We start from the raw sequence: 22486 nt of genomic DNA, 5'->3' as shown, positions 1-22486 counted from the left end.
GTGTGCAGCAACGAAGACCCAGTGCAGCCAAAAGTAAATAAATAAATTTATAAACAAAAATAAAGCTTTCAAATACTTAGCCATTTTGAGTGATGAGATAATAGCAAAAGAAGGAAGTGTTCAATTCAGCAACTGTTTGAGTGCCTACTTCCTACAAGGTTCTGTAGGGGATATGAAGATGAATAAGACATAATTACTGCCCTTGTGCAGATTAAAGTCTAGTAGGAAAGGGAGATAAGACAATTAAGTAAATGATTCCTTTTTTTTTTTTTTTGCGGTACTCGGGCCTCTCACTGTTGTGGCCTCTCCCGTTGCGGAGCACAGGCTCCGCGACCGTGGCTCACGGGCCTAGCTGCTCCGCGGCATGTGGGATCTTCCCGGACTGAGGCACAAACCTGGGCAGGCGGACTCTCAACCACTGCGCCATCAGGGAAGCCCCAAGTAAATGATTCTGAATGGAAGGTAGAGGAGATAAGCTCCATAGAGTACTAAGAACTTTTGGGATAGGGGAGAAGAGGCAATTACATTAGATTGCTAGAGGAATGGCAGATAAGTTTCATTTTGTATGTCAATGTAGATTGATTAGTAAGGATTTCCTAGGGCTGCTGAATTGAGGATTTTGAGCAATCTTGATTCAGATAAGTCAATTAGTGTTGTCTGCTGTGGACCAGGGAAAGGGGTGTGGTAGTATTTGCTATTTCTGGATCATTGAAAATAGACCTTAAACAACACAGGTTTTTGATGGATGGAAATGGGAAGGGACCATATTCCAGGTGGAGTGAACATTTGGAGCAAGGAAGTTTGAAAGAACAGCTCAAGGAACAGTATGAGTGATTTAATCTGGCCTTTAAGGAGCCCAGTTTATATTAGAGGTCATAAGGAATAAGAGTAGGGAGATGGGGGCTGGACTGAGGAGGGCCTTGTACTCTTGGGGGTGAGGAATTAGACATAGGTAATGGGGAGCATGTGAAATATTCTTTAAAAAGTATTTTAATGGCTATAACATTAACTATATTTTCATTATAGATGGTTTGTAGAGATATTTTATTTACTAAAAGACACTTTACCACAAATCTGTTTATTATAAAGAAGAAAGTAGAAATGACCATAGCCTTACAAGTAAGAGATAACTACTGTTAACATTTGATGTGTTTCCTGGCCCTCCCTTGTAGGGATGTGTGTGTTTACATTTTTTCTTGTTCCCATATGTATACACAGACATGCTTTTTAACATAACCGAGGCTATAGTGTATGTGTATAGTTTTTGCCTATGCTTTTTTTCCCATTCATTCTATCTTAAGTATTTTTCTGTGTCATTAAAAATTCTACCACTGAAAATTTCTGAGTAGGGAAGTCACACACCTTTAAGAGGCATCATGCATAGGACAGAATGTAATGGTAGAGACAGGAGGCTGGAAGCTAGCAAGGACTGTGAGTCCAGCAAGAAGAATTGAGGGCTTGAATGAATGGTGGCAGTGATAATGGAAAGAAGCATACCAACAGTAGATGTTTCAGGTATATCATTTTCAGGACTAGGTAGGTAAACTGTCTGGATGAATCTTAGGGGGTAAACTGTGATTAGAGTTTACCATGATGTTTTGAGCCTGCTTAATGACAGGGAAGTCAGAAAGAGGAGAGAGATTTGGTTACACTAAAAAAATCACCTAATTCTTTTACATGTCCCTTAGTAGGCAGGCATCTGAATTGTTTTAGAAATAAGTACAAGCCATTTGTATAGGTTGGTGTTATTAATAGGATGAAAACAATGCTTTTGTCTAGTCACATCACCTAGGTAACATGTAATGTTTTAGATAGTTATTTGTTTTCTCAGGGAAATGAGTGTGTGAAATAGGATATTCATAACTTCAGAAATGGATTTTGGGGGTTCCTATAAGCTTTGGCAGATCATTAAGCCTCTCAGTTGAATAAATTACGTTCACATAGTTTTCTTCCACAGTAGTTCTTTTTCATTCAGTTAGCTACCTATAGCTATTCAGGAAATTGTTATGGCCTTTGTATATGGTAGACATCCAAATCTTTGTTAACTAGAAAAAAATTTCAGTAGTTTACATTTGAATAACTGTAACTGGCCCAAAATATTTCATGTTGACGCATCTATTAATTAACAGCAACATTTGGATTATATCAGCGCCAGGGTTAAGTCTTCCTATGAGTGAAGACTGAATTTTACATGTAGTTGGAGATTTGTGGGATCTCTAATTGAGAAGGAAGTATACTGCCAAATTGTCTTCCAGAAAGGCCCTTCCTACCCCTACCTCCTTGCTAACACCAAGTATTATAATTTTTTAAAGTCATTGGCAACTTGATAGGCAGAATATTAATATCTTGTTTTTATGTTCATTTCTTCACTTGTAAAAATGAACTTTTTTCATGTTTCTTGATCATCTCTGTTAACAAGGACTGGAATTGAAGAAAATATAATTTAAATTATTTTAACCTGAAAAATAAAGCCAGCAAACTTGATTCAAAAGCACCGTATGGGCAGTGTTGTAATCTGCATTTCTCAAGTACCAGTTGTTTTCTTTGTTTTATGCATTACCATACCATCTCACCATAGTCATTAGCATGGCATCCTATTTAGGTAGTAATGCAGTATAAAATCTAGAAATCCCACTTTGAAGGGATTAGGGGTATTCCTTATAATTAGAAATTGTCAACTTAGTCTTAAGTATTTTGTTTTTAAAAATGTATTACGATAATGGGGAAAAAAACATGCCATTATTTCTCATTTTTCCCTTGGTTAACAAATTAGGATACACAAAGCCTCAAATTACCTTTAAGGCTTATAAGCATTCATATCTTTTATCCATTAGTCAAGTTATTTCATAAACCCAACATTGCCTCTGAAATGGTTTTACACACAAAGAGGATTTTACCGTAAAATGCTTGGGGTGTTTTATTCTCTTCTGATTTGGGGGTGGGGAGGAGAAGGATGGAGGTAAGCAGGCAGGGCTTAAATTAATTTGTTCGGGGTTGGTTTCAAAGTAGCATTCTGCGTAGTTCTACAAAATGTATAATAGGTAAGGGGATGTACATAGTGAAAGAATTTAAAGTCAACATTGAATAACCAAGTGAATTATAGTTTATTTATACAGTAGAAGACAGTATAGCCATTAAAAATCTTGTTAAAGCAATAAGGAGCATTTAAGGACAGAAGAATGCTCATTATATGTAAGGATAATTGCAAGTGAAAATGCAAATGAAAAACTGCAGAACACAAGTCAGCAGGTTTTTTTCCTTCCTTTTCTTTTTTCTCTTTTTTGTTTTGTTTTGAGAGCATGGGTGTAGACAAATGACTGGAAGGAAAGATACCAGTATGTTTTAATGGCTATCTTGAGTGATTTAGAAAAAAAAATTTTTTCTGAAATTTCTAAATCATCAACAATGGTTACATTCTATTCTGAATAGGGGAAAGCTATCTAAAAAAATAAAGAAAAATTATGTCCCATTCTAGAAACAAAATTATAGTTACTTGAAAGATCTATCTTCTAATATCCTGCACAGTTAAAATTTTAAACTCTTTTATGGACTGTTTCTAAATAAAAATGACTAGATCCATTAACAACAATTGATCATTTTAAGCAAGTGATGAATAGCAAAGTGAAAGTTAATGATACTTCATTTCCAATCCTTAGCATGTCCTTCCAGAAGTTTGGGAACAAAAGGAATGGTAAGCTGTTAAGTCAGGGGCAAGAGATGATTTAGTTGGCAAAAGAGGCATCTTTTCATAAACAAACCTTGGCCAAGATTTTATCCAGCTTTATGTTTCCAGCCATTCTTCCCTGTAGCTGGAGAACTGAACTCTAGTATTAACTACTCAGTAGGTGCAAAGAACCATTTAGAATGTATGTTAGTCTTAAATGGAATTGCAGCTGTTTGGTCAAGAAGTAAAATGGACCTAATAATTTTTTTTCCTTTTGGCTTGGAATATATAGCTTTGTTATGACGAAGAGGAGAGGAGAACGAAATAATTGCAGTAGGTATGCATGTGAGTTGAGTTTCTTTCCAGGCTTTGGGTGTAAGAATGACTGTTTCTGCTCCTGGGGAAGTAAACTGACATTTTCTGATTTTTTTTGGTTTGTTTATTCATTTAGTTTTTGACATCTAGAGATTTCAACAAAATGAAGAGTGTTTTTTTGTTTTAAATGTAATATCAGTTTCTTTTCTTTTTTTTCTTAGTTCGTAATACTGTTTTGTGTCAGAAATATGATCTGGGAGGGTGAGGATATTGCATGAGAATTTATAGGTGATGACAGAGCACTTTGCTGTAGGAAATCTAGAAAAATATTGACTTTTTGTATCTAGAAGGGAAGTATCTCTAACCAGTAAGTCTAAATTAAAAGCTTGGCAAAAGCTGCCAATGTTTGGTGTAACTGAAAAAGATTTGAGAAATATAATGTAAAAATAGAATGATATTTTTAAAGGAAGAACTGTTACATTTGATTGACTCTAGTATAGGAGAATACATTTAAAATTGGTTGGGTAATAGTGAAGAATCCTTTGAGAGGACAGTTGAATTTGACAGGGTGAAGTTTTGGATACAGAATACAAAGAGAAAAGAACTAAAATAAGACTTCAGATTCAGGATATAAAAATATTCCACTGTTCCATCATCTTTTTGTTCTTTAATAAAGTTTTCAAAATGGAATTATAATATACATAGAGAAAAGTACACAAATTATAAGGTACAGCTCAATGAATTTTCATAAAAACACTCCCATATAACCACACCCAGAACAGATCAAGAAATAGAACCTTTCCTGTATATAAAACCTCCTTCATACCCCTCTCAGTCATTACCTGCCCTTTGCCCAAAGGCAAGCACTATTGTGACTTATAATATCATAAAAGAGTTTTGCTTGTTTTTGAGCTTTATATAAATGGCATCACAGACTGTATACTCTTTTGTTTCTGGCTGCTTTTGCTCAACATTTTGATTATGACATTCATCCATGTCATTGTCTTTAACAGTCATTTGCTTATTTTCATTGCTGTGTGGTGTATCATTGTAAGAATACAATGTGATTAATTTTTTCATTCTACTAATAATGGACATTTGGACTATTTCCAGCTTTTGCCTATTACAAGTAAATACTATGAGCATTCTTGGTATATGTCTTTTTATGGTACACGCATTTTTGTTGTATATATAACTAGGAGCAGAATTGCTAGGTTGTGGATGTGTGTGTGTATAACTATCTAGCTTTAGTAGATAGTTCCAAACAGTTCTCCAAAGTGGTTATACCAATTTACAAGCCCACAGGCAATTTCATTTGTTCTATGTTGTTACCAACAGATACATTCTCAGTCTATTAATATCTAGCTATTAAAATAGGTAGAATGGTATCTCAATGTAGTTTTAATTTTCATTTCCCTAGTGACTGATGAGATTGCTTTTTCATGTTTACTGAACATTTGGATAACCTCTTTTGTGAAGTGCTTATTGGTATCTCTTGCCCTTCTTTAAAAACTGGATTGCCAATTTAAAAATTGATTTTCAAGTGTTCTTTATATGTCTCTGATATGCATCCTTTGTCAGTTATGTAAATTGCAAATATCTTACCCCACTCTGTGGCTTACCTTTTCACCTTCTTTTTTTTTTTTTTTTTTTTTTTGCGGTACGCGGGCCTCTCACTGTTGTGGCCTCTCCCATTGCGGAGCACAGGCTCCGGACGCGCAGGCTCAGCGGCCATGGCTCACGGGCCCAGCCGCTCCGCGGCATGTGGAATCTCCCTGGACCAGGGCACGAACCTGTGTCCACTGCATCGGCAGGCGGACTCTCAACCACTGCGCCACCAGGGAAGCCCCCACCTTCTTAATGGTGTATTTTAATGAACCAAAGATTGTTTTTTCTCTTAAATTTATGTTTTGTCAAGTTTTAAATCTCTTTAAAAAGTTTTAAGAATAGTACAATAAATACTTGTGTACCCTCTACTTGTTTATCAGTTGTTAACATTTGTCACATTGGCTTTATCTATATATATTTAATTTTAAATTTTATTGTTTTATTCTTGAGCTGTTTGAGAACTAGCTGCAGACACCATGACACTTCATAAATACTTTAGCATTATTTCTTAAGGACAAGGACATTCTCCTACACATCTACAATACAGTTAACACACTGAAGAAATTTAACATAATACAATATGATTATCCGATATGCAATCCATATTCAGATTTCTCTAATTTAAACAGAAATTTTGAATTTTAGTTTGGCAATATTTTCCTTTTTTTGTTAATGCCACCCCTGTCATTTTAATTTAGGTTGTGATAATGTCAAAGCTGTAGTATTTTAGAAATAAATAGTAAATTACTAGTGTAACTTGGGCTGGCTAGTTCTTTTCTTCTCTCACTTATTCTCCCCCTTGGGAATATCAGAATATCATTATTGCTATTGAATGAAAAAATTCAAATAGAGGAAGTGAAGGTATGTTTTCCTCAGCTCACTGGTTTCCTGATTTGATGTGTAAGTTTCCTGACAATCTTGTTGAGTGATGCATTTTTATATGTGTTACCATTTGTCATTTGCAAATCCTTGGAAAACCACTTTCCTTGAGAAACCAAAGCATCTTAACTGTCTTCTCTGTTGACTGACTTGGGCACTACATGAGAAAAGAACTTGCATAATGAACTAACAACACAGTTGATGCATATAATGATTTTAGCATAGGAAAAGAAAGAATGAGGAAGATTTTAGTTTCACATTAGTAATTAAAACTTGCTTCACTTGATTGTAAAAACAGAAGGCAGATCTTTTTGTATGTATTTGGAAACCATTATGGCTAGTGGTATAAGAAATATAGAGTGAATTGGTAATATAAAATGGAAACAGCAGATCTAAGTAATGGAGAATTGTTAGAACAGAGAAAATTTGTTTGGGTGGGATGGGGAAACCACAGGAAATTACACTGGAGCCATTGATTTCAGTTGGATTATTAATGACTTAGTTAAGTGCTGCGCTTATAGACCTAACAGTTTGACCTGGAGTGGGAAATCCACCCTGTGCAGTGGATTATTTTAGAAACAGTTGAGCCCACTAGACAGGTTTCTTTTGAGGAATAGTTTTAAACATTAAAAAAAAAAAAAGGCAACAACTTCTTGGGGATTGGAGATACATCTTGTGAAAATGTACCTGTGTCCAATTCCCCAGTCAACTAGAAAGAAAAGGAAAAAGAGCCTGAGGAAAAAGAACTTGTTTGGACATCTTTGTTATGAAGGTTTAGGGAATCAGCTTTAGCACTGTACACAGTTTTTAGTGGCTTACTGTTCAGCATAATTTTTCTTTTAAAGTTCATAGACCCTTTGTATAAATGAGTATATTTTAACTAATGTAAAACATGTGAGCAATGACTTTAAGTCCCTATTTCATGGATCCAGAACATGTCCACTGGAAGATTAGTATAATTGTTGGACATTTTGGGAGATTGTTTTTAAGAAGAAACTCTTGTTTTGGCTCATTGCCCAGCTTGCCAGCTTGCAGGATCTTAGTTCCCCAACCAGGGATTACACCCAGGCCTGGGCAGTGAAAGCACTGAGTTCTAACCACTGGACCACCAGAGAAGAGAACCTCTTAAGAGGCCAGAACCAAGGAATTATATCTTACCTATAATTGGTAGGTTGCAAAGCTTAAGTCTGTCCAGTTTAAAGAAAGCTTTGGAAGAGTATACTATCTTATTATAGTATACTAACTTATAGGAATTGCATTTTCAAACTATAGCCTAAGAAACACCTCTGTTTGAGGAAACTAAGGCTAGTGGAGAGAAGAGATGACCTGAATATAACCTAAGGGGAAGAACAATTACCTGAAGATAAGTAAGTAGGAACCAGGTGATAAATAGCTAATAGGAAAGGACAAAATAGTGATTAAGAGCTTGGGTTCTGGAGTCATACAGCTTTATTATGAATCTCAATCTACCACTTAGGCAAGTAACTTAATTTTCTAAGCCCTAGTTTCTTCATTTGTGAAATGGAGATGAAAACCTTAGAACAGTAATTATTAAACTTTTTGGTGTCAGGACTTCTTTACACTCTTAAAAATTAATGGTGACCCCAAAGAGTTCTTGTTTATGTGGGTTATATGTATATTTACTGTTTCAGAAATTCAAACAGAAAAATTTTAAATATTTATTCATTTACTTTTTTATTTTTTATTTATTTTTGGCTGCATTGGGTCTTTATTGCTGCGCGCAGTCTTTCTGTAATTGTGGCGAGCAGGTGCTACTCGTCGTTGTGGTGTGCGGGCTTCTCATTGTGGTGGCTTCTCTTGTTGCGGAGCACGGGCTCTGGGCATGCAGGCTTCAGTAGTTGTAGCACGTGGGCTCAGTAGTTGCGGCACGGGGGCCCTAGAGTGCGTGGGCTTCAGTAGTTATGGTGCACGTGGGCTCAGTAGTTGCGGTGCGTGGCCTCTAGGGTGTGTGAGCTTCAATAGTTGTGGCGCATGGGCACAATAGTTGTGGCTCGTGGGCTCTAGAGCACAGGCTCAGTAGTTGTGGCACACGGGCCTAGTTGCTCCGCAGCATATGGGATCTTCCCAGACCAGGGATTGAACCCATGTCCCCTGCATTGGCAGAAGGATTCTTAACCACTGCACCACTGGGGAAGTCCCTAATTAATTTAAAAATAGGAATAAACCCATTACATGTTAGCATAAATATTTTTATGAAGAATAACTATTTTCCAAACAAAAAATATTGAGAAGAGTGGCAGTTTTTACATTTTTCAAATGTCCGTAATGTTTGGATTGATAAAAAGTTGGATTTTCATATCTGCTGCTTCTTTCAATATGTTATGATTATCTTTTGTTAGGTAGTCCCTAGAAAACTTCACTGTTCACTTGTGAGAGAATATGTGAAAAAGGCATCTTAGTATCATATGTATAGTTTTGAACTCAGCGACCCTCTCAAAGGGGCTTAGTGATCCCAGGGTCCCCAGAGGTTTCCTGACCATTCACTTTGAGATCTGTTACCTTAGAGTATTGTTTTGATGATTTAACACAATATTATTTATAAAACCTTAGCATAATATTGGCACTTAATAGGTGCTTATAAATATTAACTGTTGGGCTTCCCTGGTGGCGCAGTGGTTGGGAGTCCGCCTGCTGATGAGGGGGATGCGTGTTCGTGCCCCAGTCCGGGAAGATCCCACATGCCGCGGAGCGGCTGGGCCTGTGGGCCATGGCCACTGAGCCTGCGCGTCGGAGCCTGTGCTCCGCGACGGGAGAGGCCACAACAGTGAGAGGCCCGCATACCGCCAAAAAAAAAAAAAAAAAAAAAAATTAACTGTTGTTATCATTATGGGCAGCATATGAGAAGTTTTAAGCATAGTAGGCATGTAATCATATTTACTTTCTTAAAAGGCTCACTTTGCCAACATGGTAGAAGATGGATTGGTAATACAGAAAAATGGTATCAGGGAGACAAGTTAGATTTCTTTTAACTTCTCAGTGAAAATGGAGAATAGGGATGGGTTCTAGAAGTCTGAGTGGTAGAATGGAAAGGCTTAGTGACTGATTGGATATACTGGGGTCAGGGAGTTCTGGGCAGTAAGAATGAGGAATCAAGAGTGACTCAAGTTTCTGGCTTGAGTAAATATAGGAAGAAGAGCACCTTTGAGAAGAAAGATTGGGGAATTCAGTTGTAAGTGTAAGTGTAGGCTATCTAGGTGGATATACCCAGGAGATAGTTGAATGTATGAATCTAGAGCACAAGAAGTAGAGTTTTGGACATCATCAGTTTGTAGGTTCTAGTTAAAGCCACAGGTGGGAAGGCGATCAGCCAGGGAAGATGTGTAACATTAAAACAGAACCCTGGGGTCTTCCCTGGTGGCACAATGGTTAAGAATCCGCCTGCCAATGCAGGGGACACGGGTTCGAGCCCTGGTCCGGGAAGATCCCACATGCCGCAGAGCAACTAAACCCGTGTGCCACAACTACTGAGCCCACGTGCCACAACTACTGAAGCCCGCGCGCCTAGAGCCCGTGCTCCACAACAAGAGAAGCCACCACAATGAGAAGCCCGCGCACTGCAACGAAGACCCAACGCAGCCAAAAATAAATAAATAAATAAAGACTTGACCTTTTAAAAAAAAAACAGAACCCTGGTGTGGTAGGCACCCTCTATTTATGCCTTTGTGTGATCTTTTCCTCTTGAGTGTGGGCTGGATCAGTGATAGCAAAAGTAATGGAATGCTGCGTCTGAGATTTAGTTACAAAAAGACCATGACTTCTGTTTTGTCCCCCATCATGCCCTTTTTGGGGAAACAAGCTGCCATGTTGTGAGTGTGCAAAGAAAAACTGACTTGGAAATTATAAGATCCTGGTCGTTGGAAACAGACGTATTCTTCTACATACTAACTTGACAAGTTTCCTCTCTCTGAGCCTCATTTTCCTTGTCTGTAAAATGAAGGTAATAATAATACTTATTGGGTTCTTGAGAGGATTAAATTGGACAATGATTATAAAATGCCTAGTATGAATCTTCATGACCTTGGATGTAGCCATGAATTCTTACATATGACACCAAAAACACAAGCAACAGAAGAAAAAATAGATAAATTGGATTTCATTAAAGTTTAAAACTTTTGTTCATCAAAGAACATTATCAAGAAAGTGAAAAGGCAACCATTGAATTGGAGAAAACTTTTTAAAAATTGAGATATAATTGACATATAACAGTTTCATGTTACAATATAATGATCACTACAGTAAGTCTGTCATCACACATTGTTACAAATTTTTTCTAGTGGTGAGAACTTTAAAGATCTGCTCTCTTAGCAACTTTCAAATATATAATACAGTATTGAAAGAATACTTTTGCAAATCATATATCTGAAAAGGGTCTAGTACCTAGAATATATAAAGAACTCTTACAACTCAACAACAAAAAGACAGACAACCCAATTTTAAAATGGGCAAAGGACTTGAGTGGACATTTCTCCAAAGAAGAAATACAAATGGCCGATAAGCACATAAAAAGATGCTAAACATCGGGCTTCCCTGGTGGCGCAGTGGTTGAGAGTCCGCCTGCCGATGCAGGGGACACGGGTTCGTGCCCTGGTCCGGGAGGATCCCACATGCCGCAGAGCGGCTAGGCCCATAAGCCATGGCCGCTGAGCCAGCATGTCCGGAGCCTGTGCTCCGCAACGGGAGAGGCCACGACAGTGAGAGGCCCACATAACGCAAAAAAAAAAAAAAAAAAAGATGCTAAACATCTTTCATTAGTCATAAGGGAAATGTAAATCAAAACCACAATGGGATACCACTTCACACCGACTAAGATGGTAATAGTAATGACGATAATAATAATAATAGAAAATAACAAGTATTTGCAAGGATATGGTGAAATTGGAAGTCTCATATATAGCTGGTGGGAATGTAAAATGGTGTGGCCACTGTGAAAGTTTGGCGGTTCCTTGAAAGGTTAAACAGAATTACCATATGACCCAGCAATTCCACTACTAGGTATATACCCAAAAGAATTGAAGACAAGTACTCAAACAGATACTTGTACACAAATGTTCATTCAGTACTATTCATGATAGCCAAAAGATGGAAGGAAACTCAAATGTCCATTAACAGATGAATGGATAAACAAAATATGGTATATACATACAATAGAATATTACTTAGCCATAAAAATGTAGTACTGATACACGCTACAACGTGGGTGAATCTCAAAAACATTATACTAAATAACGGAAGCCAGACACAGAAGATCACATATTATTCCATTTGTATGAAACATCATGGGTATGTAAATTCGTAGAGACAGAAAGCAGATTGGTGGTTGCCAGGGACAAAAGAGAGTGGAAAATGGGGAGTGACTGCTTAATGGGTATAGGAGTATTTTGCGGGTGGGGGGGAGTGATGAAAATGTTTTGTAACTTGATACAGGTGGTGGTTGCACAATATTGTGAATATACCAAATGCCATTGAATTGTACACTTTAAAATCACTTTTAAAAATTTGAATTCACTTCAGTAAACAAAAATGCATAGTATGGTATGTGACACCTAGTAAGCTATTGATAAATTTTAGATTTTACTATTGCCTAGTGCACCTTTATCAGGAATTTAGCTGTGTGATGTTGGGCATCAGCTTCCTCAGTTGAAAAATGAAGTTGTTGGACTAAAGACCTCTCAGATCCTTACAGCATTAAAATTCTATATTTTAAGATATAGTATTTAATTCTTGTATAGGAAAGACCCCCTGTTACTCCTCCCATGTGTCTCCTTTACTCTCACATCTCTAGCACACTCACAACATGACACTGGATGTGTGGGAGTTTTTTGTTCCTCAACTAAGCAATTCTGTGACATCAGCTAGGTGTTCTACAGTTTAACTCAATTCTGACACTATCTACCTGGAGATCATATCAGATTCCACAGATTGAGGGCTGGGTCCCTCAGGACTCCCCTCTGCCCCCTCCATCAGATGCCAACTATAAGTCCACCTGTGCTTTGGTTGTAAATTGGATGTTCCCACAATCCCCTCCTCAGATTTGATTAATTTTCTAGAGCAGCTCCCAGAACTCAGGAAAACAGCTTACTTACTGTTTACCAGTTTATTATAAAAGGATATGATAAAGGATACAGATGAACATCCAGGTATGTGGCGTGGGGTGTGGAGCTTTCGTGCCCTCTCCAGACGTGTCACTCTCCCAGCAACTCTACATGTTCACCAACCTGGAAGCTTTCTTATGGAGGCTTCAATCATGTAGTCATGAGACATTATTAACTCCATTTCCAGCCTCTCTCCTCTCTGGAGAATGGAGGTTGGGGTTGAGAATCCCAAGATTCTAATCATAGCTTGGTCTGTCTGCTGACCAGCCCCCATCCTGGAGTACACCAAGAGTCACCTCATTAGAACAAAAGATACTGCCGTCACCCAGGAGATTCCAAGGGGTTTAGGAACTTTGTGTCAGGAATCGAGTCAAAGACCAAATATTAAAGTAAAAGATGCTTCTAACACTCTTAGGAAATTGTAAGCGTTTTAGGAGCTTTGTGCCAGGAACCAGGGGCAGAGACCAATATATATATTTTCTATTATCTGACTTTCATACAGCAAATATTTGTTGTGTATCTTCACGGTACTGTTCTAGGCACCAAGGACTTGACAGTACATAAGACAGAGATGGTTCCTGCTGTCATAGAGCTAACATTCTAGTAGATAAGGCATTACACAAATAATTATTTGCCACTAAGTTTTTCTAAGTACAACGTGGGGCAGGAATAGTTCTCCTGAGAAAAAAGATATTTAGGTATGAAGAATGAGTAGAAATTAACTGAGTGAAGGGAAGGGAGATGAGCTTTCTAGAGGAAGTATCGAAATATGGTAGTGGGAAGGAGCATGGTGCCTTTGAAGAACTGAAAGAAGGCAAATGTGACTGGAACTCAGACAGTGACTGCTGAAATAGACTGCTGGATCATGTAAAACTTCTCAGTTGTGTTAAGGATGTTGGACATTGTTCTAAGAGCACTAGCAAGTCAGTTAAGGGCATGGGCAAGCAATATTCAGGTTTTGGCCATGTGGAGAATGGTTTGGAGGGGGGCATGAGAAGAACTACAGACTAAGTAGGAGGTCATTGCAATAGCCAAGACTGTGGTGCATAGAACTAGGGTACTGATAGTGGACAGGGAGAGAAGTCCTTGAATTTGAGAGTGATTTAAGACAAAGAATAAGTCTTGATTCATTGGCTGCGGAAGATGAGAGGAGGGGGAGGGAGGTGTCAAGGATGACTCCAGGGGCTTCCCTGGTGGCACAGTGGTTAAGAATCGCCTGCCAATGTAGAGGACATGGGTTTGATCCCTGGTCCGGGAAGATCCTACGTGCCATGGAGCAACTAAGCCTGTGCACAACAACTGCTGAGCCCGCGTGCTGCAACTACTGAAGCGCGCACACCTAGAGCCCACGCTCCACAGCAAGAGAAGCCACCACAATGGGAAGCCCGCGCACAGCAACAAAGACCCAACGCAGGCAAATAAATATTTTTTTTAAAAAAAGGATGACTCCCAAGATTTCTCCCCTGGGCATGTAGGTCAGAGGCATGCAGACAACAGTGGAAGGACTTTTGCTTTTGGCTCAGAGGAAATATCAGAGACTAGATTCACCTTCCCACCTGAAACAGTTTTTGTTCATTACAAAATATACCAACAGTGGTTTTTAGGACACTGGACATCAGGCAACAAAAGATAGTGATCCCTGAGAATTAGGAAGTAAATGAGATGAGCGCTGTGATTGTCTCAGCTTACTGCTTTGAGAGAGTTTCCAGGCTGCAGTGCAGGGAGGGGGAACCCAGGCAGACACCAGCAGGCTCCCTGAGTTGAAGAAACAGAGCTAAGCATCTGGAGAGACCAAGGCAGCTAGAGGTCAAGACAGAGTACTGGAGGGGAGAGGGCTGCACAGAGAGAACCCTGGAGATCTGCAGAGGGTCCTCCTAAAGTAATCAGCTGAGTACTGATCAGTGCAATCTTGTGAGGAAACTACTCGAGGCTCAAAAGAGAACCATCTGAAAGGATTACAGGGAACCGTGGCTGGCACCACAGGGTTTATTCCCACCAGCCAGACTGGAAAATTCTCATGAGTCAGAAGGGTTTGCCTCAGTAGTGGTGGAAACATTTGTTAAAACTTACCAGGCTGGACACTTCAAATATGTACAGTTCATCATATATGAAATATACCTCACTAAGGATCGATCCATCAATCAATCGATTGATTGATTTAATTTTTTTCCCTCTCCCCTCAAGGATTTATTCAACGAACATTTAAATTAACTAAAATGAGCCAACAATCACTGCTAAAAGTTGAGGGATGCATTGGGAAGCAAGGCGATCACATGGTAGACACACATCAAACAGTTACACAAATAATCTATAGTGAGGGTTGTGATGAGTGCTGTGAAGGAGAAGTACAAGATTCCGTAACAGCAGATATCTGAGACCTTTTCTGATCTGTACGCGGTGACCAGAGAAGAAAGGCTTTTCTGAGAAAGAGACAAAAAGTCTGAAGTCTGTCGCTAAAGCTTTTTAAGAAAGAACAGTAGTGGAGGAACAGATTTGTAAGGGAAGACAAGTTTTTTTTTCTTTCAGTTGAAGTATAGTTGATTTACAATATTGTGTTTCACGTATACAGGATAGTGATTCAGGCTTTGTTTTTTGAGTTTTATTGCAGATTTTATTTCATTATAGGTTATTATAGGATACTGGTCTAATTTTGTGTGCTATACAGTAAATCCTTGTTGCTTATCTATTTTATGTGTAGTAGTTTGTATCTGTTAATCCCATACTCCTAAATTTCCCCCTCCCCCCCTCCCCTTTGGTAAGCATAAGTTTGTTTTCTATGTTTGTGAGTCTGTTTCTGTTTTGTATATAGATTCATTTGCATTATTTTTTAGATTCCACTTATAAGTGATGTCATACAGTATTTGCCTTTCTCTGTCTGACTTATTTCACTAGGCATAATACTCTCTAGGTCCATCTGTGTTCGCTGCAAATGACAATATTTCATTCTTTATGGTGGAATAATATTCCTATATATATATATATATATATATATATATATACACATATATATATTATGGGCGCTGGTGTTTCTTCCATGTCTTGACTATTGTAAATAGTGATGCTATGAACATTAGGGTGCATATATCTTTTTGAATTAGTTTTTGTTTTTCTGGATATATACCGAGGAATGGGATTGCTGGATCATATGGTAGCTCTATTTTTAGTTTTTTAAGGAACCTCCATACTGTTTTCCGTAGTGGCTGTACCAGTTTACATTCCGATCAACAGTGTACAAGGGTTCCCTTTTCTCTACACTCTCTCCAGCATTTATTATCTGTAGACTTTTTGATGATAGCCATTCTGACTGGTGTGAGGTGATACTTCATTGTAGTTTTTTTTTTTTTTTTTGCAGTTTCTACTTATTCTTTTTTTTTTTTTAACATTTTTTTTTTTTTGCGGTACGCGGGCCTCTCACTGTTGTGGCCTCTCCCGTTGCGGAGCACAGGCTCCGGACACGCAGGCTCAGCGGCCATGGCTCACGGGCCCAGCCACTCCGCGGTATGTGGGATCTTCCCGGACTAGGGCACGAACCCGTGTCGCCTGCATCGGCAGGCGGACTCTCAACCACTGCGCCACCAGGGAAGCCCTAACATCTTTATTGGAGTATAATTGCTTTACAGTGTTGTGTCAGTTTTTGCTGTATAACAAAGTGAATCAGCTATATGCATATGTATATCCCCATATCCCCTTCCTCTTGTGTCTCCCTCCCACCCTCCTTGTCCCATCCCTCTAGGTGGTCTCAAAGCACTGAGCTGATCTCCCTGTGCCATGCAGCTGCTTCCCACTACCTATCTATTTTACATTTGGTAGTGTATATTTGTTAATGCTACCCTCTCACTTCATCCCCGATTACCCTTTCCCCTCACCATTTCCTCAAGTCCATTCTCTACGTCTGTGTCTTTATTCCTGTCCTGCCCCTAGGTTCATGAGAACCCTTTTTTTTTTTTTAGGTCCATACACCTCACTACAAATAACTCAATTTCGTTCCTTTTTATGGCTGAGTAGTATTCCATTGTATATATGTACCACATCTTCTTTATCCATTCATCTGTCAATGGACACTTAGGCTGCTTCCATGTCCTGGCTATTGTAAATAGTGCTGTAATGAACATTGTGGTACATGACTCATTTCTTTTTTTTTCCCCCTTATTGTTTGTTTTGTTTTTAAATTTAATTTTATTCATTTTTTATACAGCAGTTTCTTATTAGTCATCCATTTTATACACATCAGTGTATACATGTCAATCCCAATCACCCAATTCATCACACCCCCACCCCTACCCCCCCCACCCCCGCCGCTTTCCCCCATGTCTAGATCCATCCACGTCTCTACAAATGACCCAATTTCGTTCCTTTTTATGGCTGAGTAATATTCCATTGTATACATGTGCCACATCTTCTTTATCCATTCATCTGTCGATGGACACTTAGGTTGCTTCCATGACCTGGCAATTGTAAATAGTGTTGCAATGAACATTGGGGTGCATGTGTCTTTTTGAATTATGGTTTTCTCTGGGTATATGCCCAGTAGTGGGATTGCTGGATCATATGGTAATTCTATTTTTAGAATTACCATACTGTTCTCCATAGTGGCTCTATCAATTTACATTCCCACTAGCAGTGCAAGAGGGTTCCCTTTTCTCCACACCCTCTCCAGCATTTGTTGTTTGTAGATTTTCTGATGATGTCCATTCTAACTGGTGTGAGGTGTAGTTCTGATTTGCATTTCTCTAATAATTAGTGATGTTGAGCAGCTTTTCATGTGCTTCTTGGCCATCTGTATATCTTCTTTGGAGAAATGTCTGTTTAGGTCTTCTGCCCATTTTTGGATTGGCTTGTTTGTTTTTTTAATATTGAGCTGCATGAGCTGTTTATATATTTTGGAGATTAACCTTTTGTCCATTGATTTGTTTGCAAATATTTTCTCCCATTCTGTGGGTTGTCTTTTCGTCTTGTTTGTGGTTTCCTTTGCTGTGCAAAAGCTTTTAAGTTCTATTAGGTTCTATTTGTTTATTTTTGTTTTTATTTCCATTACTCTAGGAGGTGGATCAAAAAATATCTTGCTGTGATTTATGTCAGAGTGTTCTTCCTCTGTTTTCCTCTAAGAGTTTTATAGTGTCCAGTCTTACATTTAGGTCTCTAATCCATTTTGAGTTTATTTTTGTGTATGGTGTTAAGGAGTGTTCTAATTTCATTCTTTTACATGGAGCTGTCCAGTTATCCCAGCAGCACTTATTGAAGAGACTGTCTTTCTCCATTGTATATCCTTGCCTCCTTTGTCATACATTAGTTGACCATAGGTGCATGGGTTTATCTCTGGGCTTTCTATCTTGTTCCATTGATCTATGTTTCTGTTTTTGTGCCAGTACCATAATGTCTTGATTACTGTAGCTTTGTAGTATAGTCTGAAGTCAGGGAGTCTGATTCCTTCAGCTGTGTTTCTTTCCCTCAAGACTGCTTTGGCTATTCAGGGTATTTTGTGTCTCCATACAAATTTTAAGATTTTTTTGTTCTAGTTCCGTAAAAAATGCCATTGGTAATTTGATAGGGATTGCATTGAATCTGTAGATTGCTTTGGGTAGTATAGTCATTTTCACAATATTGATTCTTCCAATCTAAGAACATGCTATATCTCTCCATCTGTTGGTATCATCTTTAATTTCTTTCATCAGTGTCTTATAGTTTTCTGCATACAGGTCCTTTGTCTCCTTAGGTAAGTTTATTCCTAGGTATTTTATTCTTTTTGTTGCAATGGTAAATGGGAGTGTTTCCTTAATTTCTCTTTCAGATTTTTCATCATTAGTGTATAGGAATGCAAGAGATTTCAGTGCATTAATTTTGTATCCTCCAACTTTACCAAATTCATTGATTAGCTCTAGTAGTTTTCTGGTGACATCTTTAGGAGTCTCTATGTATAGTATCATGTCATCTGCAAACAGTGACAGTTTTACTTCTTCTTTTCCAATTTGTATTCCTTTAATTTCTTTTTCTTCTCTGATTGCCGTGGCTAGGACTTCCAAAACTATGTTGAATAATAGTGGTGAGAGTGGACATCCTTGTCTTGTTCCTGATCTTAGAGGAAATGCTTTCAGTTTTTCACCATTGAGAATAATGTTTGCTGTGGGTTTGTCGTATATGGGCTTTATTATGTTGAGGTAGGTTCCCTCTGTGTCCACTTTCTGGAGAGTTTTTGTCATAAATGGGTGTTGAATTTTTTCAGAAGTTTTTCTGTATCTATTGAGATGATCATGTGGTTTTTATTCTTCAATTTGTTAATATAGTGTATCACATTGACTGATTTGCGTATATTGAAGAATCCTTGCATCCCTGAGATAAATTCCACTTGATCATGGTGTATGATCCTTTTAATATGTTGTTGGATTCTGTTTGCTAGTATTTTGTTGAGGATTTTTGCATCTATGTTCATCAGAGATATTGGCCTGTAGTTTTCTTTTTTTGTGACATCTTTGTCTGGTTTTGGTATCAGGGTGATGGTGGCCTCTTAAAATGAGTTTGGGAGTGTTACTCCCTCTGCTCTATTTTGGAAGAGGTTGAGAAGGATAGGTGTTAGTGCTTCTCTAAATGTTTGATAGAATTCACCTGTGAAGCCATCTGGTCCTGGGCTTTTGTTTGTTGGAAGATTTTTAATCACAGTTTCAATTTCAGTGCTTGTGATTGGTCTGTTTATATTTCCTATTTCTTCCTGGTTCAATCTCAGAAGGTTTTGCTTTTCTAAGAATTTGTCCATTTCTTCCGGGTTGTCCATTTTATTGGCATATAGTTCCTTGTAGTAATCTCTCATGATCCTTTGTATTTCTGCAATGTTGGTTGTGACTTCTCCTTTTTCATTTATATTTCTGTTGATTTGAGTGTTGTCCCTCGTTTTCTTGGTGAGTCTGGGTAATGATTTATCAATTTTCTTTATCTTCTCAGAGAACCAGCTTTTAGTTTTATTGATCTTTGCTATTGTTTCCTTCATTTCTTTTTCATGTATTTCTGATCTGATCTTTATGATTTCTTTACTTCTGCTAACTTTTGTGGGTTTTTTGTTGTTCTTTCTCTAATTGCTTTAGGTGTAATGTTAGGTTGTTTATTTGAGATTTTTCTTGCTTCGTGAGGTAGGATTGTATTGCTATAAGCTTCCCTCTTCGAACTGCTTTTGCTGCATCCCATAGGTTTTGGATCGTCTTGTTTTCATTGTCATTTGTCTCTAGGTATTTTCTGATTTCCTCTTTGATTTCTTCAGTGATCTCTTGGTTATTTAGTAGTGTATTGTTTAACCTCCATGTCTTTGTAGTTTTTACAGGTTTTTTCCTGTAATTGATATCTAGTCGCATAGCGTTGTGGTTGGAAGAGTTTTCTTAAATTACCAAGGCTTGATTTGTGACCCAAGATATGGTCTATCCTGGAGAATGTTCTATGAGTGCTTGAGAAGAGAGTGTATTCTGTTGTTTTTGGATGGAACGTCCTATAAATATCAATTAAATCCATGTTTTTTAATGTGTCATTTAAAGCTTGTGTTTTCTTATTTATTTTCATTTTGGATGATTTGTCCATTGGTGCAAGTGGGGTGTTAAAAGTCCCCTACTATTATTGTGTTACTGTCAATTTCCCCTTTTATGGCTGTTAGCATTTGCCTTATGTATTAAGGTACTTCTGTGTTTTATGCCTAAATATTTATAATTGTTATATCTTCTTCTTGGATTGATCCCTTGATCATTGTGTAGTGTCCTTCTTTGTCTCTTGTAATAGTCTTTATTTTAAAGTCTATTTTGTCTGATATGAGAATTGCTACTCCAGCTTTCTTTTGATTTCCATTTGCATGGAATATCTTTTTCCATCCCCTCACTTTCAGTCTGTATGTGTCCCTAGGTCTGAAGTGGGTCTCTTGTAGACAGCATATGTACTTGTCTTGTTTTTGTATTCATTCAGCCAGTCTATGTCTTTTGGTTGGAGCATTTAATCCATTTACCTTTAAGGTAATTATCGATATTTATGTTCCTATTACCATTTTCTTAGTTGTTTTGGGTTTGTTTTGTTTGTTTGTTTGTTTTTTGGTGGTACGCGGGCCTCTCACTGTTGTGGCCTCTCTCATTGCAGAGCGCAGGCTCAGCGGCCACGGCTCACGGGCCCAGCCACTCCGCGGCATGTGGGATCTTCGTGGACCGGGGCATGAACCCGTGTCCGCTGCATCAGCAGGCGGACTCTCAACCACTGTGCCACCAGGGAAGCCCTGGGTTTGTTTTTGTAGGTCTTTTCCTTCTCTGTGTTTCCTTCCTAGAGAAGTTCCTTTAGCATTTGTTGTAAAGCTGGTTTGGTGGTGCTGAATTCTCTTAACTTTTGCTTATCTGTAAAGGTTTCAGTTTCTTCATCGAATCTGAATGGGATCCTTGCTGGGTAGAGTAATCTTGGTTGTAGGTTTTTCCCTTTCATCACTTTCAATATGTCCTGCCACTCCCTTCTGGCTTGCAGAGTTTCTGCTGAAAAATCAGCTGTTAACCTTATGGGGATTTCCTTGTATGTAATTTGTTGCTTTTCCCTTGCTGCTTTTAATAGTTTTTCTTTGTATTTAATTTTTGATATGTTGATTAATATGTCTCTCATCATGTTTCTCTTTCGGTTTATCCTGTATGGTACTCTGTGTGCTTCCTGGACTTGATTGACTATTTCCCTTCCCATGTTAGGGAAATTTTTGACTATAATCTCTTCAGATATTTTCTCAGACCCTTTCTTTTTCTCTTCTAGGACCCCTATAATGTGAATGTTCATGCGTTTAATGCTGTCCCAGAGGTCTCTGAGACTGTCCTCAATTCTTTTCATTCTTTTTTCTTTATGCTGCTCCCTGGCAGTTATTTCCACCATTTTACCTTCCAGCTCACTTATCTGTTCTTCTGCCTCAGTTATTCTCTTATTCCTTCCAGAATATTTTTAATTTCAGTAATTGTGTTGTTCATCACTGTTTGTTTGCTCTTTAGTTCTTCTAAATCCTTGTTAAATGTTTCTTGTATTTTCTCCATTCTGTTGCCGAGATTTTGGATCATCTTTACTATCATTACTGTGAATTCTTTTTCAGGTAGGTTGCCTATTTTGTCTTCATTTATTTGGTCTTGTAGGTTTTTATCTTGCTCCTTTGTCTGTAACATATTTTGTTGTCATTTCTGTTTCTTTTTTTTTTTTGATGTGTGGTGCTGTATTCCTGTCTTACTGGTTGTTTGGCCTGAGACATCCAGCACTGGAGTTTGCAGGTTGTTGGATAGAGCTGGGTCTTGGTGCTGAGATGAGGACCTCCAGGAGGCCTCACTCCGATTGATATTCCCTGGGTTCTGAGGTTCTCTGTTAGTCCAGCGGTTCGGACTTGGAGCTCCCACCACTGGAGCTCAGGCCCAACCTGTGCCCTGGGAACCAAGATCCTGCAAGCTTCATGGCATGGTAAAAAAAAAACAACAAAGAAAAAGAAAGAAAGGAAGGGAGGGAGGGAGGGAGGGAGGGAGGAAGAAAGAAAGAAGCAGTACAATATACTAGGAAAAATAAAACTATAATTGAAACAACTGCAACAAGGTAAATTAAAACCACAACAGAAAAAAGAAACAAAAAAGGGGAGGGGAGGAAACAAGCCAAAAGGAGAGATCACTAACAAAGTATAAAGAGTAAAATAAAATTAGGAAAATAAAAGAATTATTAGGACAAATTAAAAAATCAACAACAATGAATCAACAAGGTAAAACAGAACCCTAATCTAAAAGAGGAAAAAAGAAAAGAAAAAAAAAAGCCTTGGGGGTGGAGTTTAGTTGGGGGGTGAAACTTAGGCAGGGGTCGGGTTTAGGGTGGGATGGGACATAGGTGGGTGGGGGGTGATGTTTGAGCGTGGGGCAGGGCCTAGGCAAGCTGACGTTCAGTTGTGGGGCGG

At 38.3% G+C, this 22486-nt stretch overlaps 1 protein-coding gene across 2 annotated transcripts in view; it reads left to right on the top strand.

Annotated features, from left to right (window-relative positions):
* Nucleotides 1-22486, top strand: part of LIN52 (lin-52 DREAM MuvB core complex component) — a 120435-nt gene that overhangs the window by 23462 nt on the left and 74487 nt on the right. The window contains exon 6 of one of the 2 annotated variants that reach the window (XM_082648735.1): nucleotides 3957-4002. The exons of the other annotated variant lie outside the window; for it this stretch is intronic. Coding sequence (XP_082504861.1) covers nucleotides 3957-3967 — 11 coding nt within the window. The 3' untranslated portion in view covers nucleotides 3968-4002. Of the gene's footprint in view, nucleotides 1-3956; nucleotides 4003-22486 lie in introns of those variants that run through there. 2 annotated transcript variants of the gene reach the window in all.

The sequence above is a fragment of the Grampus griseus genome, assembly GCF_964374135.1.
Source record: "Grampus griseus genome assembly, chromosome: 2".
Classification (NCBI taxonomy): Eukaryota; Metazoa; Chordata; class Mammalia; order Artiodactyla; family Delphinidae; genus Grampus; species Grampus griseus.
This window is presented reverse-complemented; position numbering and strand designations above follow the sequence as displayed.